At 44.0% G+C, this 24,673-nt stretch overlaps 1 protein-coding gene across 1 annotated transcript in view; it reads left to right on the top strand.

Annotated features, from left to right (window-relative positions):
• Positions 1 to 13,834, top strand: part of brinp3a.2 (bone morphogenetic protein/retinoic acid inducible neural-specific 3a, tandem duplicate 2) — a 46,723-nt gene extending 32,889 nt beyond the window's left edge. Inside the window, exons 5-9 of the mRNA XM_062394783.1 lie at positions 2,233 to 2,338; positions 3,050 to 3,286; positions 7,010 to 7,232; positions 11,762 to 12,104; positions 12,550 to 13,834. Of these exons, the coding sequence (XP_062250767.1) occupies positions 2,233 to 2,338; positions 3,050 to 3,286; positions 7,010 to 7,232; positions 11,762 to 12,104; positions 12,550 to 13,320 (1,680 nt within the window). The 3' untranslated portion in view covers positions 13,321 to 13,834. The remainder of the gene's footprint in view (positions 1 to 2,232; positions 2,339 to 3,049; positions 3,287 to 7,009; positions 7,233 to 11,761; positions 12,105 to 12,549) is intronic.
• The last annotated feature ends 10,839 nt before the right edge of the window (positions 13,835 to 24,673 follow it).

The following is a 24,673-nucleotide window of genomic DNA, read 5'->3' as shown; positions in this document are numbered from 1 at the left end:
AGAGGAGAGAGGAGAGAGGAGAGAGGAGAACTTCACCTCCATCGCGGGGGAGTGAGTCAGAAGGAGTGGGAGAGATTCCTCTGCTCATCTTTTCCACAGGGCGTTGACCCACTCAGATGCAACTAAGCAGTCTGAATGAATGAATTCAGAATCAAACAGGTTGGGGGGGGGTTAAACAGGAGAGGGCCGGCGCGGCAATTACCCCCCCCCCCCCCCCCCTTCTGTCTTCATGCAAAGGGAGGAGCTGAAGCTCAGTTACGGTTGTGCTCAGTGATTGGCTGCAGATTTCCTAAAGAAGTCAGAGTCTGTTTGTTTTTCCCTTGTGAGTAATGACACCAGTCGTTGGCAGAGGGGGGATCATCAATGCGCGGGGGGGTCAGTTTTTTTAGCGTCGGACAACTTCCCTCGACTGAATCAATGGCAATAGCATTTCCAAAGATCATTTCCTGTCTGTAGCTGATGAGCCGGGCGACAGGTTCGAACGAGGAAGCAGCAGGAGCCTCGGGGCCTTCGTGTTTTCTTCCTCTCGATTGTTTTGTGTTCTCGTTGTGGAGGAGAAATGTATTTTTGTGTCTCCGTGTCACAACTCTAATCAGACATTATCTCACTAAGACCTTTGTGCATTGATTTTTGTAGCATAATTGTGGTATATGAAGATTTGTAGCTAAATTCTGTGCTTCCTGTGAATCTCTTACGATCACTCTTCTGTTTGTATGAGTAAATAAAATAAAATACTTAAAGCAACACTATGTAACTCCTACTGAGCAACAGCGCCCCCTGCAGCCACGCCATGGTGATTCATTCCGCCTCAGTGTCCGTCCCACTCAGTAAACGGTGGATATTACCCATGATCCTCTGCTTCCTAAACCAGAAGGAGCTGCTGCTTGTATCAAATCCACCAAACTCGTGTTTCTTCATATTTTTTAAAGTTTCCTCCTGAATATTGGAAACAAACTCTGGTTTTTTAAATAACTTCTGAGTCTTTTACTCAGCTCCACAGAACAGACGCTCAGGGAAAGAGAGAGGAAACCTTCTCCAGCTTCACACCCACTCCACCATCAAACTCATTACGCTGCTATTTTCAAGGTATAAAATATTGTGTTTCTTTTTAAGCACAGTTAAGATTTAAGATAATACACAACAGAGGAGTCTCAGATCGAGCTCCAGGCTTCGTTCCCTCAAACATCCTCGTGTCCTCGTGCAGGTGGCCAATAACGTCCTATTAAGTATTTTTTAATATACCAGAATGTATCTACAGTGAACAACAGCTGCTCAGCAAAGCGGAAATTGAATGCTCTGCTCATCAGTCAATATATTTTTTGCCATACGGCGTGTCATATGGCACTATCAAATAATTCCTCATATGAAATCTGTATTCAGAGGGTTGTGTCTCATTTCCTCACATTTACAGCAGCGTTAAAATCCCCCGTGAGAGGAACAAGGGATCTGATGTGATATAAATATTACAGCTGAACAATTGCGCTTTCGAATTATCTTCATTCTTTTCCTCTTCGCTCATTCATCCTGGATTTTTTATTCCTCCCTTTGCCAATCTCGCCAAGGATCATGTTTTTGATTAAAGAGCCCCCCCCCCCCCCTCACCACCACCACACTGGCTTTTTAGCACTTCACCGCAGCACCGGCTCCAAACCAGCGCCCGAGCCCCACGGCCCTATGGGACTGTGTTACTGATGGACTGACCCTCATTGCCCACGCCCCGTCCATCTGTCACTTTGCTCCCGACTGTCCTCTGACAAGCCCGACCAGGGACAAATCACTGGACAAAATATGGTGTCCCGCAACCACAAAGGGAGAAAAATGAGAGTGGGTCCTGAAGAGCTGCTGCTGTAGCCCCCCCCACCCCCCTTCCCCCCGCGCCTTGTTGCAGCAGGAGAAAGCCGAGTGCTGAAATAAGATCTCCTCTTGCAAATGAAGTGTAAAAGGGAAGCTCTGCCGGAGCTGCTTTGGGGCAAAGGTCAATAGAATCGTCTTCAATCAGCGGCCAGACGAGACAAAAAGGGAAAATATGAGAGTGCAGAAGAAAGAATCCAAATTCCACATTTTCAATCACAGTTGATTTTGTCAAAGTGACTTCACGTACACAGACAAAACTGTTGATGTTGCACAAGGAACTGAGCAAAGAAAAATGAATCAACCCGAGGAGAAATGTTGTGCCGTGAAATCTGTGGAGAATTCAGAGATGAGCTTAATTTTCTATTTGTTGTTTCCCAGGTGACGGAGACCCGCACCGGTCCTCTCGGATGCAGTAACTATGACAACCTGGACTCCGTCAGCTCCGTGCTGGTTCAGAGTCCCGAGAATAAAGTCCAGCTGCAAGGTGCGTTCAAGTACCTCTGCTTTTAATGTGATTCTCATGTGTTTTCACCAGGGTTGCAAAATTCTGGGACTATTCAAAGTTGGAAACTGTCCATGGAAATACACGGGAATAAACTGGAAATGTTGTGGGTAATTTATACTAACTGTATTTACCTTGTCATATAAAGACATATATATATATATTTTGTTTTGTCAGAGGCTGATTTGAGCCCTGAGGAAACGTTAGGCACTTGACTATATGCTTCTGGATCTTTGTGTCATTCTTAACATAGGACTTTGCACAGTATTTGCAAATGCACACAGCCTTTCCTTCTTGTACAGCTTGTAAAAAACACTAAGGCAATGCCAGAGATATAAATAGTTGGCCAAACAATTGGATTTGTCTTTAAAAATATTTTACAATTGATGGATAAATGAATAGAAATAGGCTAGATGAACTGATGAACAATCCTCAATCAGCATGCTAATAGATTTCCCCCAGTAATATCATCAAAACTTACCTGACCAGCAGCAGGCCTCAATAGCCCTGCTGTAGTATGAAGGATGCTGGGAATTATCTGTGCATGTGATGGAGAAATACACAGTGGAGGGTGGAAATTCAACATGCATCTTTAAAATAGAGTGTTGAATGATGTTGTTATTGTTTTTTTAGTTTCCACACACATCAGTAACGATGATGATGATGTTACTAAACGTGTTTTTGTTTCGACAGGTTTGCAAATGATCCTCCCGGACTACCTGAGGGAAAGCTTCGTGCAGGCCGCTCTCAGCTACATCGCCTGCAACGGGGAAGGCGGATTCGTGTGCAGGGACAGCGACTGCTGGTGCAGCTGTGACCCCAAGTTCCCAGAATGCAACTGCCCCTACATGGACATCCAGGCCATGGAGGAGAGTCTGCAGAGGATCACAGAGACGTGGGGGATTCTCTACAAAGAGTTCGAGGAATCAGGTAGGTGCGAGTGTTGCAGAGAAATCTCACTTGTAGAGTATAAATCATACATGTGAGAGCAGGAGAGGAGGAATTCAAATGTTTTGTCTCCACCATTAAACCTGAGGAGGAGGAGGTGGATCCTATATGCATGTTTCTCCCTATTCTATGATTTATAGGTGAAGTATAATAGGTGGTTGTCGGTCCTGGGTTCTGGCACGACATCTGAAAATAGCAAATTAACAGGCCGACAGAACGGGATTAAACATTTCACCGGCTTTCTGCTCGGCTAGTTTACAATATGACTGCAGCAGATTAATCAGCTATAAAAAAAAACATTTATTGGTGGTCCAGCTTTTCACATCACCAGGGAGCCAGGGTTCGAATGGAGGCTCTTAGCATAATGTTGGGTTGTTATCGCCGCGCTCGGTCACCCTGCTCTGCTTGTTATTACTCAGGTGAAATCAAAATGGATGCATATTTTTCTTTCTTTCTCTCACTCTCAATGTCCCAAAGTGCAATTACTCTCAATGTTTTCATGGCTGGGTGTGAAATGAGGGCAAGCTCGTGCCCAGAATGCAGATATGTGCAAATCCACAAACGTCCACTGATTTCTACTCTGCTGCTTTATCAGCAGAAGACGAGGATAGTCGGTGGTGAAGATACTGAAACTAGAGCCCAGTTCACGCTTCTGCATCTAACTTCGCCTACACACAGGGCTGAGGATTCATAGTTATGCATTGTTGTGTTAGAGTTTCTATGCTGGTGTTGAGTGTCTTCCGGTTTTTCAGTCCACAACTTGTCTGGCGTCTCTGTTTACTTTAGGAAAATGGAGATTGTTGCTCAGCCGATCGTGTTGGAGATTGAGCTGATAGATGTTGAAGAGCAATCACTTTTCTTAAAGAACTACAACGATGAAAACAAAGAAGTCGTCCGTGATCGTTCCTTCAACTAGTCAACCAATCACAGCTCTTGCATGTCAACACATAAGTATGAATCAGGCTTTAAATATGATGAAGAACAGTTATTCCTGGCTCTTATTTTAATCTTTGAACCAAATGGTGACACAAAAGGAAATAGTACTGTTATCAGAAAGTGTAGTTCATTGTTTTAACTCTACTTCATGTGCAATGCAGGTGATAATGAAGATGAATAACTTGTTTGTAAAGTTATTTTTCAAAAGAGAAGTTATAAAGTGTTTAAACCAAGAGGAGGAGTAAGAACCAGAAAACAATACATCAGAGACAACAAGCTAAATTAATCAAAATCAAATACAGCAAATTATACGATAAGAAATCTAAAAACAATGACGACAAATAAAATAAAACAAAACCATTTGAAATTAATGGCAAAGGAAACGGATGAAAGAAAACACAATTATAGCTTAACACCTTCTATGAAGATAAAGATGACTAGAGAGTAGAATATGAATTTTCATTCAAATGGAGTGATCACAAAGTAAATTTCTACGAAACAGAACGGTGACATGTGGGAGGAGGAAAATAAAGATACGTCTTATAAAGTGAATAAATGTGGTTTAATCTCTGAGGAGATAATAATGTTCGAGGGAGTTGATTCTTTATTTCAGTCTGATATTTATTATGGAGAAACAGATGAGTCACGAGTAAATATAAATATATTGAGTTTAATGTGAACAAGAAGAAATGCAGTTGAATGGCTTCTGATGAGAAGGGAGGTGACCCAGCGTTGAGGTGGTGTAGGAGTGGAGGTGAGTCACTCAGATATCGATAGGAGGACAGAGGGAACATTTTAAACTTTGACAGCTTACAGGTGATTGGCTCAAGGCGCGAGTGTCAGGCTGTGATTGGATGAAAATAGATAAAGATAGCAGGTGACCAGGAGGCACCAGGTGAACCTTCTTCCTGACTGACCGTCTCCAGGCCTCAGTAGCAGTAGAGAATGATGCAGAAATAAGAATCACTTTAATATATAATAGTAAAAGTAGCATTCGCAGTAAGAAAATTACCAATGATGCAATATTTATCATTTCAAACTTGACGATGATGAGTCAGTGAATGTTTATGATACCGTGGTAAAGCTCATTCTAACGGCGCCGGAGTGAAAATCACAGTTCCCATAAAACATTTGGCTTCCTGCTGCAGAACAGACCCCCCCCAATCTTTTACCTCCTAAGTGACATCCTAGTAGCCTTTGATTTCCGTTTTGCTTTGCCGAAGATGATTCAAATTGCTAGAAGTGATCTTTCACAGCGGCACCTGCCAGACGCCGTGTCCCAGTGCAGCTTCTACAAAGTCTACGTTTCCAGCCCAAATAAAACCGGCTGCCAAGGTCTCGTTCAATTCCAAAGGCTCCTCGGAGCGACAGAGAGGCAGCGTCTCCTCTGGTGTCTAGAATGCAATCCAATGTGCACCTATCAATGGTTTAATGGGGCTTTGAAATGAGCCTTTTCAAGTGAATGGTTTCAGGTGGCCATCATCGATTAGTATGAGAAGACCAGGCGATTGAAAAACGATCCTGCAGGACATAAACATGTAGGGCAGGAAAATCAAAGTTAGGCCACTTAGACACATTTATTATTAACATGGTACATTATTAGAGTTGTGTTTTCACTGCTGGTATTTAATCCCACGCAATAAGAGTAAATAATAATTATATACATATCCAGGTGGATGTTAGAACTTCAAAACAACACATGTGCATTTATTCCAATTCACAAATAGTATGGCAAAAGGTACAAGAAGTTATTCATCATTTTAAAATGCATCAGTGTGAGCAGGTTGGATGGATAAAGGTTCCTTATTGTAAACAGTGAGATTTACATATCTTATATCAGTATTTACATTTCTCCATCGATGATAAACAAGGTTTGGTTTGTAAATATCTATATTTGTTTTTTCAACGAATCGTAGGATTACCTTTATCTTTGCCGTTTCCCATTCTCCCAGTTTGATCAATCCTGTTGTTTCTGTGAGTTGCACTTGGACTGAGACCCAGACAATCTCACGGCAGCGTGGACTGAAAACTCGCTTACTCACAGTTAAGGGATGAAATCTACCGCCTGGAGTCAGGGCTCAGAAGAAAGAGGAGGATAAGCTGCTGCCGCCCGGGCAAAGCATATTTCCAGCATTATTTCCCCACATACTCCACAGTCATGCCACGGCCGGGCTCTCGTCTGCAGTCCCAAAACAATCCCATTCAAAACGCCACATGGTCTGCTGGTGACGGATCGCTAGGCTGCTCCTTTTTCCTTCAGCACATTGGACTCAGCTGCCAATCCCCCCCCCCCAATGTCCCTCATGTTCCTCCTGCAACCAGGCAGGCTTCCCTCGCTGGCCCTGGACGCACATGGGCACTGCACCGGTCCGTCCACAGGGTCCATGTGGACAATCATCTCATTACAGACAGATGTTCCAGGGGTTTGCAACAGAATCACACCAAAGCCTCCAGTGCAGACGTCTTAATTGGTTTGTTTTGGTCATTTCAGTGCTTGTTATTGCTATTGGAGATTTACCAAGCTAGAGTAGGACGTCCAATTCGCCTCCTGTGGTTGGTTTGGCCATGTGTCCATCACAGGACAGTCGACCAATCAGAGGTGACGTTCGAACCCTCTCTCCCGTTATTGCTAGAGCTCCACAGGGATGTTCTTTAACCACAACTCTAATAGGAGACCCCATTAACCCATCAACATGAATACCAGTGCCATAAAACCATTTCTGTCATACTGGCCTTAAACTTCTGTCTTCCGTCTTTTTACCGCCACAGATGAATTCAAGGGGTTCTATGCCCGGCTGCCCCAGAGCTACTTCCTCAACGTGTCGACCATCCAACATCTGTGGTCCCTGGACGCTTCGTTCCAGTGGCGGTACGAGCAGCTGGAGAACAGCATGCGGGTCCTTTCCAGACGAGTGCAGCGGGTGATCTTCAAGCTCTTCAGTCTCAGTAAAAGATGTCACAAGCAGCCACAAGTCCGACTCGCGAGGGACCGGTAAGCACCAGCCCCCCATTCTCCACGTCTGAATCGCAGCTAGTTTTTTTTAACATGTTCCTGGTCAAGAGAAACTTTCCTGAGCAAATAAGACATCTCACTTTCTTTAACTAAATTCCCAGACTTCATTTTGATGTTAACCCGCACAGGAGAAGCAAAGTTCTGGCATTTCTTCGCCCGAGGCTACGTGGAGTCGTAGCCCTGCATTTCTCTCACAGTAATCCAGGAGACGTAGGTGGAGGTAAACAAGCTGATGGCTTCTTTGCAAAGTGAACACGGGAGAAATGCCACTGCAACAATACCAGTGTGTGCAAGAGGATTTCACATTTTAATCTCTATTGTGCAGCTCTCACCAACAAACACGTTCAGCCTGCTCAGAGCTGGAGCGCAGTCGTCACTGTCAGTAAAACCAGTGAGACGTCTGTTCTTTAATAAACTCTTTGTCTTTGGCAGTGGTAAAAGCAAACTTCAGAGAAATCCCCATTCAAATCTTTACAGAAAATCATGAAAACTTAATTTCATTTAAAAGGGCTTCATCTCCAGGATATCCTTTAAAATCTGGTTTGATGGCTTCAAAGGAGGAAATTCCCCTTTAATGGTGGTTTTGGTTTATTATTCATATTACTTCAGATCGGTCCACGAGTACTTTTCTATCACTTAACTCTGTTAAGCTAAAATGTTGTGTGAGTCAATTAACCTTGATAGATTATAAAAAGTGCTGACATTCTGTTATTCATTTAGAAACTAAAAAACATCTGCAGGTTCTTTTGAATTAAACTTTGCTCAACACTTATAACAAATTGATCACTATAACACTAAAGGTTATTTGGAGAATATCTTTTTTTGTTTTTTTTGGGCTCCCGTGGTTATCGACACATATTTCACTTCACGTAACAAAACGTAATGTACAACGTGTATGTTCCAATTATTACGGCTTTTATTTGATTAAATCTAACAAACAACAATCTCCAGTCAGGTGCATCCATTTCCAGGGGGACAACAATAAAGACTCTACGTTATTCTACGTTAAAAAAAGGTCACGATCCATTAATGTTGACCGATGTTGGTTTAACTTGGTCTTGAATCAACAAATCACCAGAAAAAAAGAAAAACAAGAAGAAGCAGTCTCCCTCCATCTGTCAGGGGGTGCGACGGCTTCAGGTGATGAATCCAACCGTCACTGTCAGTCACGGCACGTTAACTTTGACGGAGCCGCCGCAGTAATGGCAGCGCCGCCACGGAGCACAACACATAAATCAAGCAGGCAGACGAATCTATACAGTGGAGTCCCTTCGATGTCCAGTCCCTCTCTGCCTCGGTTCAACCTCTCCCTTCCACTCTTCTCTTCAGAGAAACACACACATTAATCACTGATGTGTGGGGCTGATCCTCCCGCCCTCGTGCGTGGAGAGGGAACGGGGATCGTCATCCTCCTCCAGCCGTGGAGTGTTTATCTATTTCCATTACCGCAGCATTAACTGTGAAGCTTTCATTCTTTTCTGTCTTCAGAGAAAATCTCAGAGTGAAAATGGCAGATTTGTCAGTTTCTCTGAGGGAGAAGTGGAAACTCTGCCCCCCCCCCCCCCCCCCCCTCCCCCCTCCTCCTCTCTCTCTCTATATAGCATCCTTGAGATAGATGAGAGATGTGTGATTGATTTTTCTGGCTACTTCTCGTCTGTGCAGACAATTATGAGTGGATAAGACAGTGGAGAGAGCAGGCAGCTTGGTTTTCATTAGGCCTGGAATGATAAAACACACACAGCACACTTGGCAAAATCCTTTACATGGTCATTCAAGAGGTGTTTCCACTCTCGCTGCTTTAATTAGATTAAAAAAAATACCTTTCTCTTATTCATGCGCTTCTCCCCCAAAAGAAGGAGTCAGATTTATTTTTAAAACGCGAAGAAAGATCGTGATAAATGTGAGAACTCTCATCTCAAACAGTGCAATTAAGATGTAACCCTGAACATGTGGAAAAGGTTTTATATGAACTCGTCGGGGCATTCGGACCAATCTCATCTTCACAGCCTCACACTGGTTCAGTCACATTAGGAGAAGATGGCCAGAGGTGGAAATAGCTGTTGGATGGGGACTTTTTATTCCATTACACGTTTCATATGTACAGAATCTGAGAGAAAGTTGGGGTTAAAGGACCATTGTGTAGAATGTAGTGACATCTAGAGGTGAGGTGACGTATTGCAATAGCTCTCCTCTTCCCAATGTGTGAGAGAAGTAAAACTGATGCAACCTTCTCGTCTTTCGTTGGCCTCTGTAGAAACATGACGGTGCAAGATGGCACTAGGGGCTCTTACCATTAGTGTGTAGTGGATATATACCAATGTAATCATACCCATGAGTATTTTATTATATGTTTGCAGATAGAGCAATTTAATCCTACACACTGGAGAGAAGTTCTAGAAATACGCGTCAGTTATTCTTTATGTACACCCTGCGGTGTAATTAGGAGTGAAGGTATAAAGTACTGCATGATGATTTGATGTTAAATTCCATATGAATCATCAGATACACAGAAAATAAATAAATGAAATGGAGTAAAGATTATCAAGACCAATATTTCAAAAATGAGTAGGTGCGTTACTGTATTTATGCTTTTCCCAGTTTGGAGTCAAAGAAGTTGAACTGACCTGAAAACAGCCCTGACCTCAGCCGTGGGATAAAGTGGAGCCAGAACTGATCTCTGATCTGTGCTTCAACTCATTAATGCACACATGCAGCTGCATGGGAGCTCATCTCTTCAGCTGGGTTTCAAAACCATGTGGAAGGAGTTAGAGGAACTCAGGCTGCTCTCGTGGCAGATTGAACGTGTAATGTTGGGGTGTTATTTTATTTTACTTCAGTCAAAAAACGTTAAGAGTTAAAACTCGGCTCTCGTCTTGTGTCAGGGAATCCAACTGTGGGTCTAATCTTTAAATTCCACAAATCTTCAGCCTGTCAAACTTCGTGGGTTCAACTATATTTTCCTCCCAAACTGTGTTTCCTGCCCCTTCAACACCGGAGTGAGACGGCCCGGTGATTTACAGCGCCGGGGGGGGGGGGGGGGGGCAGAAAGGCTGTACACAATCACACCGGGGAACTAACAGCACAACTGCAGGCTTGTCCCGGCGCCCGCTTTGCCCCGCTGACGCTGTCGGAGGTGAATTGCTGTGCCCACAGGTAGCGGGGGTGATGGAGAGGAAATGCCATTTTTGGTTCACTTCCCTTCGCTGCCTTTTTCCATTAGAAGGTTTCGATATTCAAATCAGTGATTTTCTGAACTCGGAGTCGATTCCACACAATGCGATGGGGACACACGGAGGAAGGATGCCCCCCCCCCCGACGGTAATCTGTAACATTTTCAGATTAGCATAAAGTTTACCACAATGCACCAGCATCAAAGAAAAAAAGCTTCTTGTGTTTTTCTGAAAGGGAAGCCAGCGGTATGCGCTGTGCATTCCGTCTCCTGAGCAAGCAAAGAGGATCAGAGGCAGAAAGGGATCACAGTCAAGAAAGTGCCACAGACGGGAATCAAACTCCGGCTCACAAGGGGGAATTATACAGTGTGCATGTCTGAGAGCGAGTTGCCCTGCAGCTGCAGCGCACTTCTAATATTAATGTCGCAGTTTGATCACAGAACAACTTTCTCTCTACATCCCGTCTCCCGCTTCCTCCTCCTTGTCAAACACTGATGTTTGTGCCTATATCCTCTTCATGTACATCCTCCTCTCATCAGGCGACTTGCAGGCAACGCAGGAAATGCTCCGAAAGAATCTCAGACAAAACTCTCTTGATAATGCAAACAAATAATCCTGATGAAAGAAAAGTCCTTATGGATTGTTCTGCAAATGTCTAGAGATTATTTGTCTTGCTTTGAATATCCAACTGAAACTTAAAGGAACAGACAGATACTTTCTTTAGTTATAGGAGTTTTATCTCTTTAAAAAAACTTTGTGATGTATACAAATCACAGATTCCGGAAGGGCAGTCATTTTGAGGAGCTGCATTTTTTGTTTATTCCATCAACAAAAACATTTTCAATTATTTAAAGTTACTTTTGAGTTTGAATGTTGAATCTCTCAGAATTTATGACGTTAGCACCAAACACGTTATAAACTTCATTAGGGGAAAGGGTTTGCTTGGTTATCGTGGACATTGTTCAGTTGTCTTATCAACTCATTTGGTTTTACTTTGTACGCAGTATTTTACTATGTAGTACATATAGAGTACTCACAGTAAAGTATATAGAATGCACAGATGGGGACAGATTGAAATGATGGTTGTGTTTATAAATCTAGAAAAGCAGGATTACTTTTGTGTAAATGATCCAAACCAGGATTACAACAATCCTCTCAGGCCTCATATTTGACACTTTACAGATTTTGTATGATAAAGCTGTCTTCAGGTGCCCTGGACCAAATAAAGTCTCTACTTATTAAACCAGTTAAACCCATAAGTCCTGTTCAATAACCCACTCTCCCTCTCTCTGCTTGTCGCCCTCTCCATCTCCTGTTCATCTCTCCTCCCCGGTTCAGACCTCGGTCCTACTGGCTCAGTCATTTCCAGTCCCTGCTGTATTGCTCGGAGAGTAACCAGCTCGGCTCGTTCTCCGAGGAGCTCCACAGCTGCAGCTGCAGATACGAGCACAGCCCGTGTCAGCTGCCTCCGCCCTGCACCGTCGGGGAAGGCTCGGCGTGTGCAGCGTGTGCGCCGGACAACCACACCCGCTGCGGGAGCTGCAACCCGGGCTTCGGCCTGACGCAGGGGCTCTGCAGGCCGATGGTGGCCGACTCCACAGAGAACTACCTGGGCTTCGAGACCGACCTCCAGGACCTGGAGCTGGGCTACCTCCTGCAGAGAGCTGACCGCAGGCTGGAGGTATTTCTCTTTGAGCCTTTGTTTAATCATGCCAGGCTGACGGGAGCTGTGGGCCTGGGGTGCGTACGTGAACTCATGGGAACCACTCGGCTTTACAAAGTGTTTACCTTCTGGCTACTGAGCAACTTTATAGTTTCGCCCTTGTTTGTTTCCCTTTGGATTTATTGTACAATGTTTTAGATGTTCTGTACATCTACAAGCTCGGAATAGGAGAAAATTCCATTGGATTACTAAAACTTTGTTCAGTAGTTGTTAGTGTAATATTTCTTATAGACAGACAATCGGCACTGGAAACATAACCTCCTTGGCAGAGGTAACGATCTTGAAACAAACAAGACATAATTAATAAATAGCAAAGCAGCCACATTGTCCCAGGGATGTATTAAGATTGTACTCATGTTTTATTACTGCACTCATACTGTGTTTCATGTCTGCTTTCTGTCAGGTCCACGCCATCTTCATCAGCAACGACATGCGACTCAACAGCTGGTTCGACCCCTCGTGGAGGAAGAGGATGTTGCTGACCCTGAAGAGCAACAAGTACAAGTCCAACATGGTCCACATGCTGCTGGGAGTGTCCCTCCAGATCTGCCTTACTAAGAACAGCACCCTGGAGCCGGTCCTGACTCTCTACATCAACCCCTTTGGAGGGAGCCACTCAGAGAGCTGGTACATCCCCGTCAATGAGAACAACTTCCCGGACTGGCAGGCCAAGAAGCTGGACCTGCCCTTCGAGTGCTACAACTGGACTCTGACACTGGGCAACAAGTGGAAGACGTTCTTTGAAACCATTCACATCTACCTTCGGAGCAGGATAAAGACTCACGAAGGGCTGAACGACAGCGTCTACTACGAGCCCCTGGAGATGACCGACCCCGCTCGGAACCTGGGCTACATGAAGATCAACAGCATCCAGGTGTTTGGCTACAGCATGCACTTTGACCCGGAGGCCATCCGCGACCTGATCCTGCAGCTGGACTACCCGTACACGCAGGGCTCCCAGGACACGGCCATGCTCCAGCTCCTGGAGATACGGGACCGGGTGAACCGGCTGTCGCCTCCCGGGCAACAGAGGCTGGACCTGTTCGCCTGTCTGCTCCGGCACCGGCTCAAACTGACTCCCAGCGAGGTGGTGCGCATCCACGCCTCCTTACAGGCCTTCAGCTCACGTCTGCCCAATTCTATGGATTACGAGACCACCAAGCTGTGCAGTTAACAGCTGCTGGGGGGGATATCTGGACTGTCACCAGCTCCATGACACCTGCGGGACGTGATCCTGGCTTAAAGTCGTTCTCCGTCTCCGTGGATTACCGAACTGCTTGGTAAACCAGGAGGGGGGGGGGACCGGCTGTGGACAGCTGACGAATGTACTTATCTGGTTGTTTTGGTTTATTGTTTTGTGGGCATCTAACTTCAGTGCTATATTATATTAAAATGAGGTGGATCGGCCAGGACGATGCACATCTGTTTCTCCGGAACAAACTGGAAACCAGTTCAACAGTAGAATTTCAGATACCACTGCATAACGTTGAACCATCCTGTTTCGATATGACTCTGCTCATTTATACTGTAAGTACCGAATGCCAAACAGAAATCAACGGACATTTTATGGTTTAAACAAAAAAAAACAGATAATATATGGTACAGTATGTTTGTTTGTAATTTTTATATGTTTCTTTGCTTCGGTGACAGTGCACTTTCCATGAAGACCAGAACAAAGTGGTGTCAGTACAGATTTTGTAGATAAATTGATATTAAAACATCATGTTATAACAGATCCCAGCTGTGGCAGCATTCTTTCATGATACTTGATTAGATTTCCTCTCGTTTTGAAAAGGAATTGGAGTCGGGGAAATGGGAATGGTTCCAAGTGATTTTAAATAGATTTCCCTCAGATGCCAAACCACGTGTTGCAGCATTTTTCTGATTAATTCACAAAACAGACATTAACAAAGGTATCAAGAACATTTTAGTAAATTAAATCAAACTAATGCAGATCTATTCATTGACCGTCTCTTCAAGAAACAACCAACAGCCCCTTTGTTAATGCTAAACACTGACTCTCCTGCACTTAGGCAAGCTGATGTAAAACTGAGGCCGTGTTTGAAAGGCGATATCACTCACAGGTTTAATCACTTACACACTAACTCACAAATGCTGTAAATCCATCAAATTAATCCGCTGACAATTATGATTCAGTGGTGCACAAAACAAAATGTAATTTATGGATGAGTGAAGGCCGGAGGTCTAACATTGAGCATGATGGTTTCAGGTCTGGGGAGACGGGACTATTTATATTTATTTTTACTGTAGGAACTGTTGGAAATAAGCTGAAGCAGGAGACCTCTCTCTCTCTCTCTCTCCCTCCCTCTCTCTCTCTCTCTGCAGTGCATTGTTAGAAAAACATATCTTCACTCCCCACTCTTCCCAAGCATCTGTTTGCATCTTAACTCTGGCAGCCGGCTGCACCAGCTGTGTATCTGCTTGTGCCGCGCTCACACTTTACATAGAGTACGTAAGCGTGACCTGACGCCTTTGTCAACACTTCCACCGACTCTCGCTTATCGCTTACACACACAGACACGCTCCCGTATCGGGCGGAGAGGTCTCGGGCGCTCGGCAGTACCATGGCTGAACGGATCCAGGACGGTGGCGGCTGCTGCTGCTTTGGTGGAGCTGACGTACCGCTTCCACCGCGCGGCCAGTTTAGACAAGGTGATGACACAAATAGCAATTAGGCTCATGCAGTTCACCACACGTTGTGCACAAGTGAAGTGAGTAGCAGCATAACAACCGATTGTTGAAGTGTGCTTTCAACTCATGTGTGTGTGTGCGTGTGTGTGGACTGAGGTAGAAGAAGATGAAGGAAGGAAACAAGAGTTAAACTTGAAGGATCACTGGTCATATTGTGCAGACGGTGTTGTTTCCTTAACCAGATCAACCATAACACCATTTTGATTCTCAAGCTCAAGCAGAGGCTCAACTCTCGCCTTATTTTATGTGTTCCAATATGTCGGGGATAACCGATGCAGAGGTGCAGCTTGATCACAGTTTGATTTCATATTGAGCTGGAAATCCTGAACACAATCCTGGACAGATGCATCATTATCCTTCTTTGCCATTTGAAAGAGAACGGCACTGCAGTGTTTTGTTTTGACGAGACACAACATAGCGATGTGGTTGGATCTCACTGCTAAAGGCTTCACACCAAAGCACCCTGATAGTTAATTAGTTCATTAGTGTGCAAGCTAACAAGCTGATTGACAGTTTTTAAGTTGTGTAATGTGATTGTCTTTCATTGTGGCTGCAGAACCCTGAAGCCACACCCACCAAGCTGCGGCTGCACAAACACCTGGTCACATGATGAGGCAAAGTTTGGTGAAGCTAAATAATTACTAGAGGATCAGTTGTCATCGTTGTCGTGAATATGTTGTTGTCATGATCAACCACTTCCCTTAGTGTAGTGGATAAATGAATCTAACACTGGGTGTATTCATCCTCTCTGAAAGTAAACGAGTCAGACCAGCTTCAGGAGCTGATTCATGTCGGCAGTGAACTTTGAAAATGCCACTAGTCCACAGTTTGTTATTGAGGTTAACCTCAGTTTGTAAATTGAAGGAACTGTAAACTTTCAAGTGTAAAAAACGTCTTGTCTCTTCAGCTGCTGTTTCAAGATGCAGGCTGCTTTTTAATCTTTTAAAATAATACAGACGACTCAAACACTGATTTGCTTCTGAGAGATTCTTCCTGAATTATTAACCTGAGCTAGCAGCTGCCTCCTCTAACACAGATAGTGACACGACAGACCAAAGGGAGGTCACGCTCCTGAAGGTGAACGCTCATCACCTCCCTGTGTCTGTTCTCCCTTCAACTCCAGCTTCTGTCGAGAGCCACGTTGAGCGAGGGCTGCGTTTGATGAGGTGAGCCGGTGGTGGAATGTATTACCACATGTCAGCGTGTCTTCTCCCGGATCCGGTCCATGTCAGTCACGTGGTGGGAGGGAGCGCTTCACTGCAGCGTGGGGGGGTGGGGGGGGGGGGGGGGGGGGTTGGTGGGGGGCTCTGACAGGAAGAGAGGCAGCACCTCGGGTCCTGTTTACGAGTCAGTATGGTGCCTTTGTTCCCACTTTGAGTTAAATTCAGGGAAATAGTCCCGAGAACAATGAGACGGTAAATTCCCCAAACGCTTTTCAAACCATGTGCGTGGGGGGGAATGAGATCACAGAACAGGAAACTGCAGGGGTAAGAAAAAGTTATGATATTTACTCACTTTCACTCCCCCGAAAAATCAATTAAGTCTCTGCAAGCTGAGTAATTATGGGTATTGATGATGTTTTTCAAAGAAAAATGGAAAAATAACTGAAACATAATTCTGCCCCCCCCCCCCCAACTGTGCATGCTCCTACTTCAAAAACACAACAGATCCTGAGGTGGTGGAGCAATAATTATGATATTTAAAGGCACCGTGCTCAATGAGCAATTACCAGACCAGTTCAAAAAACTTCATCCTGCAGATGCAGTCACGTTTCATTAGCTTGAGCTGGTGAATCAGTGTTTAAGGCACCAGTGGCTCCGTGCTGCCTCCGCTGTGAGAGTGGGGGGTGTGAGCTGGGATGAGAGGAGCTCTGGTGTTTACCAGTCTGTCAATCAAAGGGAGCAGATGCTAGAAAACGCACATTTCATTTCATGTTTTACTGATTTAATGGCAATTATTTCTCTTGCTTTGGTTTTTGAACTCTGCTTCGACTGAACCTGAAGATTTTGTTTTTACCCAAAATACAAAATATTCACTCTGTTGTCAGACTTGGATGAAATAAATCTACAAACAATTCTTATTCAAAGCAGCAAACAGGCGACATTCCCCTGGAGAGCATCTCACACAGCTGCTATTTTAATCACTTTTCCTCCAAACACGGAGGAAAAGTGAATAAAATACACTAGTGTTTGTTATAATAAAGCGTAACAGACGTTCGTATCTCTGTGTGTCTCTGCCTCGTTCATATTTCATTTCTTTCAGCGGAGGCCGGTGCCGTCTCTCCTCAGGTCTGTTGTGTTGATATTCCCTCTGGCCAGGATGAAGGTTAGCCTCAAAAAGCTCTCAGTGATTTATGAATGAGAACATATTTAAAAAATAAATAAAAAGATGTGAGAGCCAGACTGATCCGACCCTGGTTAGAGACCGTGTTCTGGCTTCTTTTCTTTTTAAACTCCACCACAGAGGTCATGTTCGCTTTTCAGCAGAGTTCCTCAAAAGACCCCTGAAAGGATTTTCATGAAACTTGGTAAAACGATGGGACATGAGCCAAGAAAGAAGTCATTCAAGTTTGGCACAGATCCCGACAATGGGCCGAGTGTGACATTTGGGAGTTTTGGCCTTTTCAACATAGGATTAATTCATCGATCTTGATGAAGAAAATTACGTATTTCAGCGACTGACGTTCTATGAATCTCTGAAATGTGATTGAATTTAAAACAACACAATGCAGAATTAGCTCTTGTGTTACAGTCTGAACACACAGCGCTACACACGTGCAAGAAGAAGAAGCCAAAGAAACATGTCGATGGAAAAACTGAAGATTTTACACAAATGTAAAGCCTAGTTGTACTTGTTAGAACATTAGAAATGAAAAATAACGCAACTAGAACAATGAGAGAATTCTTTCAGCTGAATCTGAGCATGTGAAACACATCACATTGATTTTTTTGAGGGACTTACTTGGCTTCTGATTAAACAAGATTTAGTATAACTTCAGGTAAAGTATAAAATGTGAATTCCAGGCTTTCACTCTTCTTCTCAGCAGAGAGCGACGATGACCAACTCTCACATTTCCAACTTTGGAATGAATTAAAGCTACATTTAGTTTTTTCCAGCCATGAAATGATCCAGTAGAACAAAAGCAACACATTTCTGTAATGAAGTGACTCCAGGTATATTTCCAGTGGAATTCTAGGATTTTATTTCAGGGGGGGAGGTGGAGGGGGGGGATCATACTGTGCAAATTCATTCACGGAAGTTGTTAGAGCGCCTCAGGCTGTATCGATTCAGAGCGTACGTGAAGTTTGCAAGAGTGAAAAACCTCAACAGGAAACAAGCGTCGCTCTATATTCAGGGTGAACTCTCCCTTTATTGAGGCGGTGGAGTATTGTTTGGTGTTCGGGTGAATTCCAGCTGCCTCAGGTTTCTTCTCCGGCTTCTTTTGTTTCACAGTCACAATCACACAACTCTGGCGGCTCCCAGTTGTTATGACAACTTCGAGGAGATCACTCTTCCCCGAGTGGAGATCGGAAAAATCAACAAACATATTTGTACACAACGATAAAGCTCCCGTTCCACACACACACACACACACACACAAACAAGAATCAACTCGTCCAGATCGATACCTTCTGCATTGTTTCTCTTCCAGCGGCAGCCTGGTTCTCGGTGTCAGTATGGATGAGCATTGTCTCGTAGCAGAGTGTCGAGAGTCGGCTTCAATGTGAAACAAACCCCCCCCCCCCCCGGGGAATCGACGCCGAGAACAGGAGGAGGAGGCGAAAGGTAACAGACGCCCACCAATGAATCAATACGCTGCTTTATTGCTTCAGAGAACAAAAGGCTCTGCGCCGGGATCGATGGCACCGCCGCCGACCCTCTGATAAGAAACAAAATATATATAAATAATAAAATTCTCCTGGCATTTGGCTGCTTCGTGCCCGCGACCCGATCACCATCAATTTGTTACCGATGGGATGGTTTCCTGCTTGATGTGCTTTCGTTTGAGCACAAAATCAATCTTTAGTTTATTAGCCACTGTGATGCATTCTAGAGAGACGTGATTCAGGAAGACAGACGAGCGACTGTCATCTGGACGAGAAGACTCATCGGCTGTGAATGTGTTGAGATTAAAAGCCAAAGAGGGGAAGAGCAGAAATGATCATAGTTCAGTATTATCTCTGTATCTAATTAGCCTGTGTCTTGATATTGACAATATGGTAAATATTAGATAAACTGATCCGTTCTTGATCCCTGTGGAGGGAAATCTGCAGAGTACAGCAGCAAAAATATAGAATATATGTAGAAATATTATCATAAATCATTATAATGCAATAAAATAGAACTATATAAGAAACAATCAGGCACAAAACACAGTGACACAAACTATTATGGCAGTTAACAAATTATATGATATATATTACTTATATGAGAGTGTTCTAGTACCTTTATATGATTAAACAAAAAGGATTTCTATTATTATTATTTAAGTAAATGAGCTACATTTAAAATCAAATCAAATAACATATTGTCATTTTGGATTAAATGAGTAAATGTGATGAATTTACAATCGTCTCTTTTCCAAACACTTTCTTAGTACGAATGTTTGTATTGATGGACTTTTGCTGCTTTTAATTGAATAATACAAATACAAATACACATGCATATCATATTGCCAACAGTAGAAAGTAACATGGAAGAAGTGTTTTGCTGTTTGCAGATAACCTACTGTTTAGTTTAGTTTTAGGTTTAGTTTAAAAAGTTGAGGGAGTAGTTCTAAAAAGTCGTTCACTCTTCAGAACCAGTTCTTATTCGGTTGCATTCCTTCATTTCTTTGTCCCTCAATGAAGCTGCAGAAGCTTCTCAGCAGATTAAAGTGTCAGGCACCACAGGGATGGGGGAGGGGGGGGGGGGGGGGGGGAGCAGCATGAAATCATCAGCGTGGACGAGGAGACACTAGCTTGGACACCTCCGCTCTACTTTCATTTTGGAAATGTTGTTCCAAACTGTCACACTGCAGCAGCAGCGGTGGCATCTTGCTCAGGTGGCCCAGCAGAACCCAGACCCCCCCCCCCCCCCCAGTGAGAGTGCTGCTCACAAGTCGTCAAAAACACATTGTGAGTCCGTTTTGGAGCATTTTCATAATTGTCAGATGACTCTGGCGTATGTTTCAGGTGATGCTGCGTTCAGGGGGCCGCCGGGTTTTTCAACGCCGCAAGCTGCCGCCTGGTAATCTAACACAATACTGGACTCACCATGTATTACACAGGGTTTATATGTAGTGTACGGTGTGTGATGTGTCATGACTGATGTGCACAGTATAGCCAGAAGATTACCCATGTAATGCTTTAACAGAAATATGGTTTCATTCAGGACGTAGGAGGAGAATAAGTGGAGCACCAGGACATTTGCATTGAGTCCCCAGAGTCCACATGACAGAGAATACAGAACATAACACAAGAAGGATGAGAGGAGAAGGAGAAACACTCCCCCCCCCACCATATTCATCCTTATGAATTATGAATCGCGTTCAACACTCCAGAATAAACTCCAGCAGCTCGTCTGTGTGTGTGTTTGTGTTGTTCATCAGCTCGAGCGATGGTCAGCGATCAGGCTTATAAATATTAATGCGAGGGACCCTTCTGCTCGGCTAACACATATTTAGACACACGGGATGAGACGGGGGTGGGGGGGGGGGGGGGGGGTTAATGGAATAATTGGATGTGATATAACTCCACCTGCTGAGCCACTGTTTGTGAGCATGGACAGCAACACACACAAAAAAAGGCCCAACACTAATCAGCCGGGCCCACGAGAGCCATCTCACGCTGCAACATCAATTACAGAAGAATTGCTTCAGGGATCCTCGGGCCAGGCTTCCCACTGCACCACTTATTAGACGGCCCTCTGCTGTGACATGTCCTCATCAGAGGACCGGGGCCCCGCTGCGAGACAAGGTCATTTGTGAATTGTTTTGATTTGTGTCACCCCCCCGCGCCCCTGCCCCCCAGAGTCAATGTGTGAAATCCACATCGTTTCTTCTCTGGGTGACCGAGGCCAATGCGCCGCTGCAGCTCTTTGACAAAGTATCTCTGACTTAATGCTCATGCAACACCAGACTCACCCTTAGATGATGGTAATCCTGCACCAGTGCAGCCCTTTCAACTGGGCTCTCTCTTTTTCTGAATATTTCACACGTGCATAATCAGCTGTGAACGGAGCTTGATGGAAATGAAATGACTCTTCATTCTCTAAACCATCTTTAGGTTTTGTGTCTTTACAGTCATTGCCCCAGTCGTTACTCCATGATGGTGATGGAGGTGCTGGGAGACGTGTTCACATCTTTGCTTAAGCATAATGTGAAATATCAGGGCTGGAGTCACCAGCTAATGGAGCCTGAGGCTGAAATGAGCTCCGGGCCACGAATTCAAAACTCATCGGCTTCTTTTTTTAGTTATGAGCCACACGAGGAAGCATGAAGCTGGATGGTCCAATCAGGTGACGCCTATTTGACCATGAGTTATTAATTAAGTCTGCTGCTGATGCAAGACGTTATTAATGGTTCAACAGGAACAAATCGTTAGTACGTATATGTTTTTAAGTGGCACATCACATCTGACACCACTTTTCCATCATTATCATTAACATTACATACATGTAAGGTTCAGTACCTCAGCTCTTTATAGCACTAAATTAAAAAAAAACTAATTTACTCATTCAAATAGAAGTAGAAAAAATAGTCACAAACTTGTACTAGTACTGTGTTGTACTACAAAGTAAATAAACTTTTTATAAGAAATCTCAAACAATTTAAAATGCACAAGAACAAAGAAAACCTGGAAGTACTTGAAAGGTTATTGGTCCATAGCGCTACTAGTGGTTAAGAAATGAACAGGGTACTTTTTAAAGTATTTAGTTTTACTACAATGAACCAGAAAACCTTTGCTCCATTGTTTTTCTGTGTTCAGAGCTTAAGTATTAAAATCTGTTCAATAGGAAAAAGTCCTGTTCACTACTGATCAATGTTTATATGATATCACAAGACAGCAGTTTTCATCCGTCTCCCTTGTTTTTTTCATTTGACGCCAGTTTACTTAAAAAACTCTTAGAAATCAATAGATTTCAAACAAGATAAATAAACGAGTTTGTGAGATTGTTCACATCAAAAATCGCAAATCCAAATGAAAACAATACAGATCTGAAGATGTGTACTGGGATAATTATTTTCTAATCATCTGAATACAAGGCAAATATTTCTGTTTGCATCAAAGTGAACATTCAGTAGATTTCCATAAGACCGAGCAGAGGCGCTCGATATTTAAATACAAGTTAGAAAAAAGTGAGGTAATTAAATCCACTCAGAAAACCAAACACATCTCAACATCCTGGAGAACGATGAGTCAAGAGAAGCTCGAGTCCCCTGAAAAGGCAACACTCTGCCGAAAGACTTCCCCGTCCCGGTGCCGCACAAACACTCCAGATCCGGCCCTGAGCAGCCTGGAGTGTAGGGAAGTGATCATTAGGAGGCTCGCTGGCTCTCGAGCAGGATGATGCCGCTCGCCGCCTCCCGGTGACACGCGTCAGCAGTCACAGGGAGACGAAGAGGCTCAGCAGACAGCCGCGGTAATTAAGGTTGAACCAACACAACGCAATCAACGTCCAATCAGCCGGTATTGTGGCAAATGGCGGTGCCTGAAGGAGACTGTGTTCGTTTCCTGTGACCTCGGGAAGTGGTGAGTGGAGGGAACTTGAGTTGTTCTGCATTTGAATAAGCTTTACATGACTGGAGGTCGGTTCGGGACATTAGCTGTGGGAAGGGTTTTAAAAGTACATACCTGATTCACTCTGGAAATGTGACCAATCCAAGTACACTCCAAAAGACAACACTTAAAACTTTCAGCCACGAAGAATCTGTTGCCACATCTGTAAATCCTGTACAAGTGATTAACAACAGAAGAGTGAAGAACGTGGGATAAGAACCACCGACAATGACAAACAACCTTCAGGAGAGTTTGATCCATGTCCTTTCTATCAACATGGATGAAGCAGGGTTCATGACCTATACTGCAGCCAGCCACCAGGGGGCGGTCAAGGGGATTTGGCTTCACTTTAAGGGTGCTGTCATATGCTCCATCTTAATACGCAGTCTCTAGTACTTAGTGCACACAATGCATCATTTCCTCTTTCACACAATGACACATTGGCTTGAAAACGCTTGTTGTTGTCCACAGTATAATCTGAAGTGGTATTAACAACATAATTCAAGTACTGATACATTTCAAGAAGGAACATTTATCAGTGAAACACTTTGATTTACGTCTATTCGTGCGTATGTTGGATCATCATCAAGTACAAAGTGGTGTTTGCAAAACGTATTTTGTATCTGTCATCTGCTTTGTGCTTCTTTTTTAATTTTTCACACAATGCTGTTGTGTATCATTTGATCTAGTGTTATATTAAAGTCCCTGACGGCCTTCTGCGATACATCATGTCAGACTGCTCCCTCCCAACCCTTCACTGGTGGAACAAAGCTCAGACACAAACACATGGACAACACATTTTATCTCCCACATCAAAATCCATCAGACGGAATTTAACTGGAAACATTACGGGCAGTTTCCACCTCCTCCTAATCTTTCTGTTCTCTGGGCTTGATTACTTTTCTCCCTCAGAGGTGGAGGCTGGAGATCCAGTAAAACAACGACGCCTCGGCTTTAATTAAGGAAAGCTATCATTGTAATCATTATGATTCATAAACAAGAGTTGAAAGCTGTAAAAGATGCTTTAGAGGGAGCGCTGCTATTGATTGAAGGGAGAGATTAGAAATTAATGACCCGTGTGTCCCAGATTGAATAATCAATTTTAATTAATATCAATTTCACAGTGCAGCTGCTCTGTAACAGGTTTTGGTGCCGTTCATTTTTCAAGCTCTCGGTGAGAACCCCCACCCCCCCCCCCCCCTCGTTGAGGGAGTGCAGGAGGAGTCAGAGCCTCCCTCGTTTCCCACCACAGGTTGTTACCCTGAGTCCCACTGACCTGTAACTAGAACCAGTCGCTGTTCTATCTTCAGATGAGGAGAATATCAACACCAAGTATTGATGCCACATGTTACAAGTCCTACTGGCAGAGCTGGGACAGTGGAGAGGCTGGGAGCGGGGGGGGGGGGGGACAGAGTGTTCCTATTAGGCCTTGAATACATCGTGAAACCATCCATCATGCCAGTTTTACTCCAGATGACAATGATGAGGTGCTCCAGTGTGTGTGTGTGTGTGTGTGTGTGTGTGTGTGTGCACCTGCACCTGCAAGCTGTGGAGAGGTGCAAGTGATATTTCAAATCCTAATGGAGCGGACGAGGTGATTGCTCCGTGAGAACAGAATAGTGACATCTCCATAGGTGTGCCCTTATCAGGGAAATAATAAGGCAATTTTCAAGAGAGGAATTAGACGTGCAGACTGTCAAAAAAAAGGTCTGAGCCAATCCAACCAAAGAGGATGCTCATTAGAGAGCTGCAATCTGCATATATTGCATGTCAGACATATTGGCAAAAATGTCAAAAACTAAATCAAAAAAGCCGTTCCAGTGCATCCGCTGGAATTGCTCCTTGATCAGAGTGAATCAATCTGACAGGTCGGTGACGTTATGGTTATCTGGTGGAAATAAATCACGGTGTAGACATTCATCAGACGCAGCAGAAGTTCAACCCCCCCCCCCCCCCCCACAGATTGCACCGGAGAGGGAAGTCAGAGAAAAACAAAAAAAGGTTCAATCAATTCCTATTCTCTGAAAAACAAACAATTCTGATCCACACGAATGT

Source organism: Platichthys flesus, chromosome 9 (genome assembly GCF_949316205.1).
Source record: "Platichthys flesus chromosome 9, fPlaFle2.1, whole genome shotgun sequence".
Lineage (NCBI taxonomy): Eukaryota > Metazoa > Chordata > Actinopteri > Pleuronectiformes > Pleuronectidae > Platichthys > Platichthys flesus.
This window is presented reverse-complemented; position numbering and strand designations above follow the sequence as displayed.